Source organism: Chinchilla lanigera, unplaced genomic scaffold (genome assembly GCF_000276665.1).
Source record: "Chinchilla lanigera isolate Chin_1 unplaced genomic scaffold, ChiLan1.0 scaffold00032, whole genome shotgun sequence".
NCBI lineage: Eukaryota > Metazoa > Chordata > Mammalia > Rodentia > Chinchillidae > Chinchilla > Chinchilla lanigera.
The window spans coordinates 3,268,992-3,282,647 of NW_004955433.1; the positions used below are offsets into that span (position 1 = coordinate 3,268,992).

The 13,656-nt window shown below is 34.7% G+C and overlaps 1 protein-coding gene across 1 annotated transcript in view; it reads left to right on the forward strand.

Annotated features, from left to right (window-relative positions):
- Window positions 1–13,656, forward strand: part of Bmp2k (BMP2 inducible kinase) — a 120,177-nt gene that overhangs the window by 61,480 nt on the left and 45,041 nt on the right. Inside the window, exon 8 of the mRNA XM_013516102.1 lies at window positions 3,099–3,231. Within this exon, the coding sequence (XP_013371556.1) occupies window positions 3,099–3,231 (133 nt within the window). The remainder of the gene's footprint in view (window positions 1–3,098; window positions 3,232–13,656) is intronic.

Consider the following 13,656-nt stretch of genomic DNA (forward strand, 5'->3'; position numbering starts at 1 on the left):
TCCATCCATCCATTGGTCACATTTATTGCAGTAGTTTGTAGGGTTTAGATTATATATGAGGGTTAACCAACTTCCTTCCTTCCTTCCATGCATCCATCCATCCATCCATTGGTCACAATTCAGAAAACCTGGACATACCTCATGAGTACTTACAGGATAATTTTCTGGCCTATTTTAGGATTTAAAAAAAAATGGTAACTGGCATTAAAAGCAGTGTAATTTTAAACATACCATTGACTATAGTATATTGAGGTTCTTGGCATGTATATACATTTGGGTTTGAGTTAGATCTTGTTTCTTTGTAGACCTTTATATTAGAATTGCAACATTTCTGTAGAACTTTTTTCATAAGTAAAAGCTTTTGATTTCATTGTATCAACTTACGGGAAGCTATTTAATTTTTAAAATTTAAAACATTTTTATTTTTAGGTACTCTATTTTAAATGTGAAACAGAAGTATTATTTAGCCATATTTACCACTAGTGAGAATATTAGGGATAGAGAATAAAATTCTTTGAAGTACTTCCAAGCTTTACAAGAAACGTCAAATTTTGTTTTTAAAACATAGTGTAGTGAAAATAGTCACCATGGGAAACTAAATGATTTTCTCCATGGCTTTTTTTCCTATGGGCTCCTTCCTATTGTAGTGAGAGTGCCAAATACAGTCTTGAGAGACAAATATTCATGCAAAGTAATAAGAAAATCTTTAATATAGTTTCATCTGTTCATATATGTACACATTTTCACTCATGATTCTTATGATAGTTGAATTTTAAGCTGTATTTGCCATCAAAAAAATTACAAGTAAATTTGATGTAGTTAGTTTTGACACCGCACCACCTTATATAATTCAAATGTGATTGCTTTCCTTTCCATAAATAGTTGACTTATTCCGTGGCTTATAGTAAAGTCAGGGTTATGTATAATGTAGAAACTATATTGAATTAGGACTTAATTATTAAAATGAAAATACGAGAAGAGGTGACGGGGTTTTTTCTGGCACAATTTTGTGGTTATTAATTCCATATTACCTAAGAAAACATTTCAACAACATAGAAACAGCAGACATAGCTCCATTCCTGCTTTGAAACCATCATGGGTTAATTAAAAAAAAATTCTTTATTCATTCATTTATTGAAGATAGGGTCTCACTATGTAGCCTGGCTTGGCTTTGAACTCACGGTGATCCTCCTGCCTCAGCCTTCTGAGTGCTGTGATTATAAGCGTTCTCCACGATGCCTGGCAAAAAGTTCTTCTTGAAGTATATGATTATTAAATTTTTTTTCTTGGAAATTTCCTTTGTAGTTTATTTTTATCCTGGGATCTAGGATGCTGATTCTATTATTAGAGTATTAGAGAATTCAGTATCCTTTATGTTAGCTAAGATGATGATGGCTTTCAAAATCAGGTTACTTGTTCTCTCCTGTTTCTTGTATAATTCTTACTGTATCGGTGAGTGAACAAGGAAATGCCTTTTGTATGAAACAGGATACTTCATTGTGTTCTTGCTATGTGCAGAGCACAATATTTAAATTTACACTTTTAAAAAGTATATTGATATTGCTAAAATTATCTGGAAACCTGCACAACATTTACTCTAATATAAGAGAACTTACTAGAGATTTGATTAGCAGGGTAAAACTGGCTAACATGCAGCTCTCCTTTGTCATCTTGAAAATGGAAAGAAAGATGTAATTTCATGCAAATATTGCATCCTGAATAATATTATTTTTAATACTGTTAAGGGAGTCTTAACATTCAATTTATTGTACACATGCTAAAAATTTTTTTCTTATTAAAAAGTTATTTTTAGCCAAATTGAACTGGAATTACTATGTAGATTCTATAACAATTTTATTATATAATAATCCAGTATTGTTGTAAACCAAACTTTTTTATTGGAAGACTGCTACAATATTGAAAGTGTTTTGTAAATCAATGTTGAACCCATGAAAGTATTTTTGTATATTATGATCTTCACAGTAGTTATAAAAGTACACTTGTTAATTGAGCTTGCTGAAGTAGATATGTGGGGAAAATTCAACAAAGGGAAACATACTTGCTTATTTTTAATAGAAGGCCAAATTTAAGTATTGATATAATTATGCTAATGATTAGATAATTTTAAACAATTTGTTTAGAATTGAGACTGATTGTTATATTCTTAAAGCTTGTAGGTGACACCACAGAGTGATGATTTCTTAAGCCAAAAGTTTTTTTCTCTTTTTATTTTTTTGTTTCTTTTTTCTTTTTTTTGATACTGGAATTGAACTCAGAGAATAAAGTTCTTTGAAGTAGTGCCAGGCAGGCACTTGTGCCTCTGAGCTATATCGGATACCCAGCTTTTTTTTCTTTTCTTAAAATATTATTTCTCAAGTTTGAGCTGTTTACCTCTTAGAAACATTCTGTGTTACTTTGCTAGATGCATTTATGTTTTAACATAACTGGAACAGTATATAGTAAAAATTATAGGATTATGCTTAAAAATAGAGAACTAGTTCTGTAGTATGAAATAATGATGTATTTAGTAAATAAACTTTACTGCTGGTTTGTAAGTTTATCTTAGAATTTAAAAACAGGTCTTATACTGAATTTAAAAAATTCTTTCAGAGCTTTGGGCTTACTTTGTTTGATACATGCTAATTTTGTACTAAATATACCTTTTTCTTGTGGAAGAAACATCCCTCCCCAAAAGGAACTAGCCATGTCTAATTAATTGTAGTTATGCATGATCTGGAGCACTTTAGCCCCTGGTCGCAAATATGTTACAAAAACATGGAAATGTACATGGAAATGGAAATATGTCTTTTCCATAATTAAATATTGTTTAAACAATGATTTGTGGTTTTTTTTTTTTTTTTTTTTTTTTTTGGTTTTTCTCTGGTACCGGGAACCGAACTCACAACCTTGCGCTTGCCAGGCAGGCGCTTTTGCCGCTGAGCTAAATCCCCAGCCCCTAAACAATGATTTGTGAAAAGCTTAATCTACTATAAAAAATACTCAGATTAAAAAAAGTAACATAGTTTTTTGTTTTGAGCAACTTTTATGTTTTGCAGTTGACCACCCACTCTGATAATATTCATGCTTCTGTTTTACAGGCCCTAGGATGTCTACTATATAAACTTTGTTTCTTCACTCTTCCTTTTGGTGAAAGTCAAGTTGCTATCTGTGATGGAAGCTTCACCATCCCAGACAGTTCTCGGTACTCCCATAACATACATTGCTTAATAAGTAAGTACTTGGAAGATAGTATACTTTTAGGGTCTGTTATTTATACTGCTTTACTTAACCTAGTCTTTTAATTCCATTTAGAGTTATGTTTATATGACTTTAATAGTATCAAAAGCAGCCTAGTTACTGATTACTACAATATGTTTAAGTCCCTAAGTAAGGTTCAGTGGCACACAGCAGAGATGATATAGTTAAGGCAGCTGGACTTGTGGGAATGGGGACACTTACAGCGTAACATTTAATTGTTTAGTTTTTGTACTTTTGAAATTAAATATGCAGAGCTTTTACTTCTTTGGATCAAAATATTGCTAATTTAAGGTTATGCATATCTTGTAAACCTTTTAAATATGCATATTTTATTAATATTTCGATAAATACAAAGCCAGAAAGGTTTGATATCAAAAGGGATAGAATGGCAGGCCCTACATTTTAAAAGAATTTAGTTTTCTCCAGTCTCCTTTAAGATTTTTCCTTCCATTTTGATAATGTAATTAAATATTTTATGTTTATACTTAATAAAAGCTTGGAAAAAGACATTTTAAGGAGAGGAGGAGAACTGTTAGGTACTAAAATTTACAGTGTTAGGTAGCTACAGTACTTAAATATCCCTGAACACTGACTTAAGCTATATCTAGCATTCATACTTTGTTTTCTGCATTTTAAATACTTCTGTTGTATCCTCTAGCTCAGTGGCAAAGAAAAAGAGAGTCAATTTAAATATGTTTGATGTTTGTATGGTAAAGATAGCACTACAACTTAGTGGAAAGGATGGATGCAAATAGAAAAATTACTTAGCTGTTTGTGGTTAAAAGATATAGTTGGATCTCTGCTTTCATTCTTTATGTTAAAGTTCCATATAAATAAAAACTTCAAATGTAAAAAAAATAAAAATAAACATATTTGAAAAAAGTAAGGGTAAATTTATAAGAATAGAATGTGGACTCAATAAACTAGTCAGTCACAGGAACTAGGACTCCAGTTAAAGAATTACTCCATTACTCCATTAACAGTATAAAAGGTGAACTCATAAACACCAGCAAAAGTCACATAATACCTACCTTTTATAATTTGTAGGGCTTGTGCAAATCAAGAAATGTAAACACTAAAAAAAGTTGAAAAATAAAAGATATATAAAAAAGAGTCTAGGCTCACTTTGCAAATTTTTTAAAGCCCGTTTATTTATGTAATGTTGATTTCCTTGTACATGTTAGAAATATGCTAGTTTAATATTTGTGTCATGTGGAATGTTTTTCCTACGCAAGAGGAACCATAATAATGGGGTGGGGAAGGTGATACAACTTTCTCAGGAAGGGAAATAGCCAAAGCTTGGCTGCTTCACTGTCTTCATGAACACATTTAACTCTTTGAGAACACTAAGTATGAATGCTTATACTTGGGTTTCCTCTTCTAGAGCTCTGCCTGCCTTCTATGTGGCACTGTAGATATGCAGGGCCACCTGCTCCAAAGCCTGGGGCTTTTACTTTTATGTTCACTGGATGAGCACCTGCCAACATTGTTTTGATGTACGTTATAGCCTTGAGGCAGCCTCATCTTAGTTGAGCTACCTATCTGTGCAGTCCACGGTACCTTCCTAGGACCAGTTAGTGTTTTTTTTGTCAGTCCGCTGTGACAGAGTTACATACTTTTTAAATGGGATACTCTATGAGTCTTCCTTTTTTCCTGTGGGTCCTCTACTTTTAGTGCCATTTTGCAGAATGTAAATTTTTAAAAAAGCATAAAGTGTACTTGAATAAACATTAAGACCCTTAACCCTGTCTTACCTAGTTACCATTTTATTTATGATTTAGTTAGTAAATACTTTCTTGGGTTAAGAAGCCCTCCCCATGTGGGTGTTTGTGTAATGAGAAGAGAAATACTGATTTTAAAACTATGATGCACCAAATACTTCCTATATTTGTCCACAAATATACAAATTTGTTTTTGTCAATCCTGGTATAAGTTGTGCTAAAAACAAAAAGTGTTGAATAAAATAGAAACACTTAAGCCAGGCAAGGTGGTATATGCCTGTAATCTCAACAGGAGGATTGCAGGTTGGAGCCCAGCATGGGCAATTCAGAAATGGAGCAAAACCCTGTCTCAGAATTAAAACAGCTTTTAAAAGGGCTGGGGATTTAGTTCCGTGTGAAAATCCTGGATTCAATTTCTACTACTACTGCTACTGTTACTATTGAGAGGGGGGAAAGCATTCAAGTCAATCTGAAATTACAACATCCGTAAATTTTACCTCCTGTCAATGTGTTTTATATTTTACAGACTTTATTTTTAACTGTCTTGAGTAGTAAAAGTTTAATAAAATAGAAATTTTTAAAATCAGAACATATTTATCTATGATGTAATATTTCCTAAAAAACATTTGGATATTTTACAACACTCTTCTTTATCCTTTGTGCTTATGCTATGTAGTTAGTGATTTACATTGCTTTTATATGAATGCAGAAAACCAAGAATATTATGTAGCTTTATTTAGTTATTAAATGTAAAACTTTTTATTATCAAATGTTTATTCATGCAATATAATTGTTCCCACATATATAGATAAAACACAAGAAGACAAATCATTTTATTATTGAGAAGACACATTGTTTTATTATTGGTAGTAATAATACTGTCCACTTTATACCACTCTCAATTTTTGAAAATAGTAAAAAAAAATAGTCATGACAAATCTTTGTTTTAATTGTATGGTTTGTGGCTACCAAATTATTTGAATATGAATTCTGATCATCAGTGATTCAGATAAAGTCATTGTTATTAGTATCTGTTGTCCATAAAGCTCAGTTTAACTTACTTTTCTTTCCTGTAGACTTTTTTCTGAAAAAGTAGCAGAATCAGTTATTTAGAGTTTTCCTCTTAGCTTTTGTTGACCTTCCCTCTAGACAAGTAATGGGGTTTCCCTGGGGGGTTAGGAAAAAAGCACTTCCCATTTCTGGATCTAAGAGTTGAAAAGAATTGAGAAAACATTTAGCAAAGAATCAGAATCATAACTGAGGGGATTACTGAGTGGCTGTAACCAGTGAGCCTCCTCTAAATTCTTCTGTTGCAAGGTGCTTGAGGAGATTAAGGGCAAATAAGGCTTACAGAGCCAAACAGCCTTGGTTTACATTCTCTGTCACTTATTTGACATGGAACATTGGGTGCCTTCATTTATTTCAGTTTCCCTGTGGGCATATTAAAAGTACTTACCTCTTAAGAGCTATTGTTAGAATTAAATATGTTGTGGAAACTGATTCTTCAAATGTGTTCATGCTTAGTAAGAGATAGCATTTAATACTGCCTTCATCACCACTGTGACAACTGCCATTACAATAGCTACTAGTAGCATTTTCATAGTTCTTCCTGAGCTAACCAGATTTCTGATAGCCGGGGTGAAGGGCAGAGCATCTGCCCTTAGATAGTTATTAGGATGTACTTTCCCTGCAGAGATTTCTTTTTATACCTTGAAACAGAATTTGCCGGTCATGATGAATCAATCAAAGGTTTACTATAAATGATCATACAATCCCAGGATAAACTTTTAAGATACAATTACTAAGATTATTTTTTACCTTTTTATTTTGTTGAATTCTTTTGCTATTGAGTCTGCTTGATAATTACTGTTTTATGGCTTTTTTTTTTTAGTCTTTTTGAGACAGGGTCTTGCTGTGCAGTTCAGGCTGGCCTTGAGCTCACTTTGTAGCCCAGGCTGGTCTTGAACTTGCAGTGTTCCTCCTACCTCAACTTCCTGAGTGCTTGGATTACAGGTGTGCGCCACCATGTTTGGCTTGTTTTATGGCTTGTTTATGTTTGCTCATCTATTGTGGTTAGATTTATTTTAATATCTGTCTTGTGGGGAACCAGGAATTACTTGCTTGTTTGAATATTCTTAAATTTATTATAGTGATTAAAATATACATACATATGTAGATAGTAACCGCACAATTCATTTTTTGTACTGCTACCCAACCTCAGTTACCAACTCCTGGGCAAGCTTATTTCATCTATACCCTCACTCATTTTCTCCTCCTGTATTACAGTTTTGGAAAAGAATTCTCAAGACGTTTTAATTCACCTTGTAAATAAATCAGAGTTGAAGCTAGAGTTCTCTTGGGTGTTTTCAGTCTTTGGCACTGGGGTATCAGGCAGTTGTGGAGAGAGAGCTATGATAAATAACTAGGACTACCCCAAATGTATTCTTCTGATATATGAACAATACTGCCTAGTGTCTCACTTATTATCAAACATATTTATTATAAGCTGTTAAATTTTGTTTCATTTCCGTACTCCATGGAATAAGGTATGTGGGAACTACCATATACCTAACATGTTAATTTCTATAATAATTTCCTTAGGTTAATAGATAAATATAATAAGTCGATGCTTCAACCCCTTCTGCAAAATTAGAGTACTGATACAAAAATTGAAAAAGTAGTGGGTGATTTTCTTTTCAGCTAAATTCCTGTAAGTGTAATCAAAGAAACTTAAGCAGGGGCTGGGGATTTAGCTCAGCGGCAAAAGCGCTTGCCTGGCAAGTGCAAGGTCGTGAGTTCGGTTCCCGGTACCGGAGAAAAACAAAAACAAACAAACAAAGAAACTTAAGCAGGAGAGATCTTGAAAAGACCTTTTTTTGGTGAGGTGGTAGGACTGGGGATTCAACAAACAGCCTTTGCACTGAGGTATCCCTAGCCCTTTTATTTTTATTTTTTATTTAGTTTTAAAATTTTGAGACAGGGTCTCACTAAATTGCTAAATTGCCCATGCTGGGCTCAAACTTGTGATCCTCTTGCTTTAGCTTCCTAGAGTGTTGGAATTACAGGTATAATCCTGGCCAGTGTACTTTTTCTTTAAATTTGTTAAGTAGAGATGCTAGTTTAACTTTCATCAGTAGTCCAGGCATAGATCCATTGTTTCTTGTAACTTGAATGGTAACATTTGCTTGGGTCCTTGATTAAAATGTAATACAGCTTGGCTGCTGCTACTCCTTTAGTTGCTATTTTTGTTGAAATGTGCAAGGGTGTTGTACTTCCCTATTCAATAGTAGTATAAACATAATTCAGCTGCCTTGGATAAGTGTTTCTTAATTAGATATATGTATATCACATCAGAAGGAGGTATTGTGGTTTAATCATATACAACTGTTAATTCTGAAACTGTTTTGTGTTCTCAGGTTGTAGTAGTAGTTTTTGTGTCAATAGGAAGATTTACACAAGATCAGCAGAAAAATACTCTATCATCTTTACGTGGCTAAATTTTTGAAAAAAGTTGATTTTATATTTGTAGCGGAATCAGAGTCAGTGGTAATGGTCTTGTGTGATTCATGAAAGAAGAGTGTTTTTTAGGTTCTCTGCTTGTTTTGTTTTTCAACTTAAGCATTTACTATCACCTGAATAAACTGAGAACATATATTCCTTAGTCTACATTTTCCTCAAGAATATATTTCTTATAGGTAATACGGCATTACTGTAATTTGTGCCTGTGGCATTTCTTTGCAGGTTAGTAGTTTATCAGTAAGTAATTCTCTAAATTATAACATGGAAATCTTACAAGTACGCCATTGCTGGTATATATAGTGTGCATTTTCAATTGCTATACCACAAATGGACTATATTATAGTATTTCTATAGCATTGTAATGTTCTCCTTAAAAAACTGTAACATGATATATTACAGACATCTAGTCTGCTAAGTAAATCAGTGCCTTTCATTGCATTATTGTAATTCAGAATGCTCTGAGCAGTACAAGCCACCCAGTGGGGCAGTGATGTGTGTACCACTGATGGGTCAGGCTACCTGAGGGGATAGTCTATTCAAATCAGAGATGCCTGGCAGCAAGACTTATGAATTAGGGCCCCAGCATGAATGTGTAAACTGTCACATTCCATCACTTGTCTACTTGACACACAAACGTTAGCTCCTTAAATCATACTTATTCTCCAGATAAATACAAGGTCATAATTCTGCCTAACATGATACAACTTGCATACCACTGAAACATCTCTTCTTCAGAGTCTCAACAGTTCCAGCATTTTTTAAAAGTCCAGGTGTCTTCTGAGATTCAAGGCAAATTCTTAGTTGTAAACCTCTGTAAAGATAACAAAGTTACATACTCCCAAGGTACTATAGCGCACGAGAAGCATTACCATTCCAAAGGAAGGAATAGTGGGATAGAAAAGAATTGGACCACAGCAAGGCCATAGCCCAGAAGGGCAAGTGTGAGTGTGTTACAGCACCATGTTTGGCATCCCAGGTACATGCTGGTGATATATGAGTTCCAGGGGGGCTGTGTGCACTCAGCCCTATGCCTTTGCCTACTATAGCCCACATGATATCTCTCTGGGGCTGGTTTCACTCACTCTTGGGCTGTAGCTTTTTATAGCAGACATTCCACATTCCTGGCATCTCCAGCTTCCTGAGGCCTCCTTTGCATCTTTGGCTTTATTCTCATAGCTTCATATGCTGCCCTCTGGGTGTTCTTTGCCTGGCCTTCCAGGTTCCCTGTGAAATCTGGGTGGAAGTCTTTCTGATCCCACAACTCTCACATTCTGTGTACTGGTAAAATGAGTATTATGTGGACAGTACCAGAGTTTGCTGCCACTTGTAACAGTAGGTGGCACCTCTTGGACCAAGGCTATAGTGGCCTCTGGGTGCCTGGATTGCTGAGCACAGTGAATTTTGGAGGACTAATTCTTCAGGAGACACTTCTCAAGCAGGCATCCCAGGAGCCTGAATTGGAGATGGGTTTCTACTGGTTTCTGAGGTGCTCTCAAGCTATCTTCTTGTCCCTGTACCAAGTACTTGGTTTCATTTAATGGCACTAATCACTTCAGTAGCCATGCCTCCTTTGGCAACAGCTTTACTCATAGTTTCTTCAGGGCCAAAAAGTAAATATTTCAGAATTTTTTGCTCTGCTTTTTGCTGCTAATTTTGACGATATATTTAGGTGAAAGCAGCCAGCAGTATCTGGCCACAGCCTGAATGTTGGACTATTGTGAAATTCCCTTGCCAGATTAGTTCACTGCCCTTGATTTCAGTCTCCTACGAGGTATCAGGATGTGTGCAGATACACACAAATTATTTGCCTGAGTGAAACACACATGACCTCTAGACCAGCTGCCCATAGAGTCCTTGTTTCTGAGTGAATCCTCCTGAGCATTCTTACTAGTATTGTAATCTTCTGAGCTCTGGCCAGCAAGGCTCTGCTTATAGCATACTAAGGTTTGTATAGGTAATACACATCTCCAAACTTTTCCAGATTTCTTCTGCAAACCATTTCCAAAAGTGCCTAAACTGCAGAATCAGGTACAGGTCCAGCAACATCCTCATTCCTGGTATCAGTGTTGTGTATCAGTCAACTTCCCTGTCATCAGGACACAGCACCCAATACCTAATACGACTTAAAAGAAGGAGAGGTTTAATTTAACTCATGGTCAGTCACTTGGTTAACTGGCTCCAAGGCAGAAACATCATGGTGGGAGGGCATGGCTGAGTGGAGCTGCTCAATTCCTGATGACAGGAAAGTACTGCCAGGAAGCAATCCTGGAATAGAAAGGGGCCAGGAACTTTATATAGTGCCCAAAGTCATGCCTCCGTGACCCATCCAGACACACCCAGAATGTGTTTCACCAGTCCCCAGGGTCATTCCTGTCAGGACACAGTCAGGACACAGTCAGGCTTAACCATCAAATCTGATACATGCACTTCCATACACATGCACATGCATGGACCGAAACTGAAACTTTCAAATGTTGTGAAATGTTGCTTATATTTGCCACATTAATGCACTCTAATACTTTCTACCTTAATTCTTTTAATACTAGACTTGACCTTTTGAGTTGATTTTCTACTACATAAATGTGATCAGTACTATTAGACAAACTGAACTGGCCCCAACACATACTGTTTCCACATGGAAACATGAGCCAGGGCTAGTTGGAGGTCTTTTTGTTTTCTTATCACATAAATTCTACCTCCAGCCTAGCTACCTAATAATTAAAGGATGTGTTATTGTGCTTAATTTGAGAGAGAATTGCTTGTACCAGTGTTGGTTAGAACAAGAAGATCTCAAATTTGTTTTTTTCCCCTCAATGCTTCTCAACTGGGGTGAAAGAAAAGAAACAACAAAAACCATTTAGGACTGCTGGAAGAATCATACTGTTTCTCTCTACATATTTAAAAAAAGTTTTCTTGAATTGAACCAGGGCCTCCAGAGAGGTACATTTTTATACCACACTGTTTTCTATCCTTTAGAGTTTCTTTGAACTGCATTTAAGTTTTATGCCACTAGTCCACATGGGAGGAGGGTGTGAGAGGAAGTCCTATATCACTTACTACGGTTCTCTCATGATGGTGTTCATTCAGTGTGAGCCATCTTTCCAAAGACCCTAGGGAGAATTGCTCTTTGCTCTCTACTTTTCTATCAGGAACACTTTTAGTTAGCACCTGGTTTGTTTTTGTGCGTAAGGGACTTTGTGATTCATGTAGTGGATCATGTTGCCCTATCTGTATTGACAGCTAGAAAATGGAGAGCTAAATTTTGGGCCTATATTTAGAACCAGATAATATGTACTTTCTTTACTGTCCTCATTATTTTGTCTGTCCCAGCCCTTAGTGAATTATTAGTCCTGATTTTCTCATATATTAAAAAGTATCTTAACAGTTTTATGTTCCAATTCATGTCTGTATAGGAACAAATAGAATTAGCTGCTGTTGAAATGAAATTTTAAAAGCCAAATAAACTTACTTGTTACAATAGAAAAATAGGTTCATAATTTTATGAATTTTATGTTCCTGTTGTTTGGTTGGTTTTAAAAATATGAATAAGTAGTGTTAAAATATATTTAAATTTATTTTTATAAAATTAAATTCTATACTCTGTTGTTACTTTTAAAACATTTAATATTTTTGGCATCAAAATAAAACCTGATTTATTTTGGGGATAGGTGAGCCTTGTAGAGCCTTCAAATTTTTTTGGTTAAATACAAACTAATAAATATTTGAATTAAAATGTTTTCAGTTATTTTAATCTAATAATGGTGTTAAAATTATAAAGAATAAATTTTATACATGTTAACATTTTAAGTATATAAAGCTGTTATATGCAGAGCTTTTGTACTTTTTAAAATTTACCTCAGAATTTCCCAAATAAATTTCCAAAGTTTTGTGCTCAGTATTACTTGCCTTAGAGCTATATTTTTAGCTGATCTGTTTGATTTATAATTTTATCTTAGCCATTTATATACTTAGATCACTATACATAGTATTGGCAAACTAATAAAACAGCTAATGCTGTTTCACATTTTAAATGGTTTTGAAACAGTTAAAGCATTATTAAGATTTTAGAATTAATAAAGCAGAATTAGTCACGGAGGTATCTTTACAAAATATGAATTTCTCAGTTATGAAATTAAAATGTAAATGTCAACCTTATAAAATTTTAAAGTTAAAAGTCATCCAAGAAGTAGACAAGTGGTTATGCTCATTATGGTTAGAAAAAGGTTTCAGGTATTACAAGCAATGCTGCAAAGATGATGTAGACTGTTCATAATAGAACCATGCTCAAGTTTTTGAACATATTGTAGATTACATTTCAAAATACAGAACTATATTGAAGTTGTTAATACGGGAAGAAAGCATATTTTTTGAAACCTATAGTACCAGTTTCGTACTACTTTCTTAAATAGATAATATGCACAATTTAGCCTTCACTTGATTCAGAATCATTTCAAAATAGAAGCATTTTAGATAACAAAATTATTTCAAATGGAATTATTTTGAAGTCTATCCCACTATGATTCTGGAACTGTTTTGAGTAACTCCCCAGGGTTTACTAAATTGACTGTTTGGTGTTGGTAAATTCATGCCTTGCTTGTGTCACTTTCTTACTTTTCTCGTTGCTGACAATAAGTACAAGTTAAGGGAAGAAAGGTTTATTTAGCTCAGATTGTAGAGGTTTCAGTCTGTAATTGACTGGCTCCAGGACAGTGAGACTGCTGACCGACAGTGCAGAGGAGAAGCAATTCATGGTAGACAGAAGGTAGCAAAGCAAGCAAGGGTCAAGACAAGCCTCTTTCTATCCCTTATATTGTATCCAAGCCACTGGGATTAGGGCAGTGCCAAACCAATCAGCGCAGTGACATAGTAAATCACGTACTCTTAATTGGAGCACCCTTAATCCTAGCATTGTACCATGAAAAAGTCACACACTCGAGGTTAAGCTACCTCTGGAAGAGTCCCACCTATGACTTAATGAGGCTTTGTGGGGGACATGTAGACACAGACCATAACACTTTCTTAGGAGAATAATCATATGTGTCATTTATGCTGCAGGTACAGAGCAGTTCTGTACTATCTACCATTTAATTTGGCATAATACAGCAATTTTTTACTTTCTGTAAACATTAACAAAGTTTTTAGGGTCATTGATCTTAGA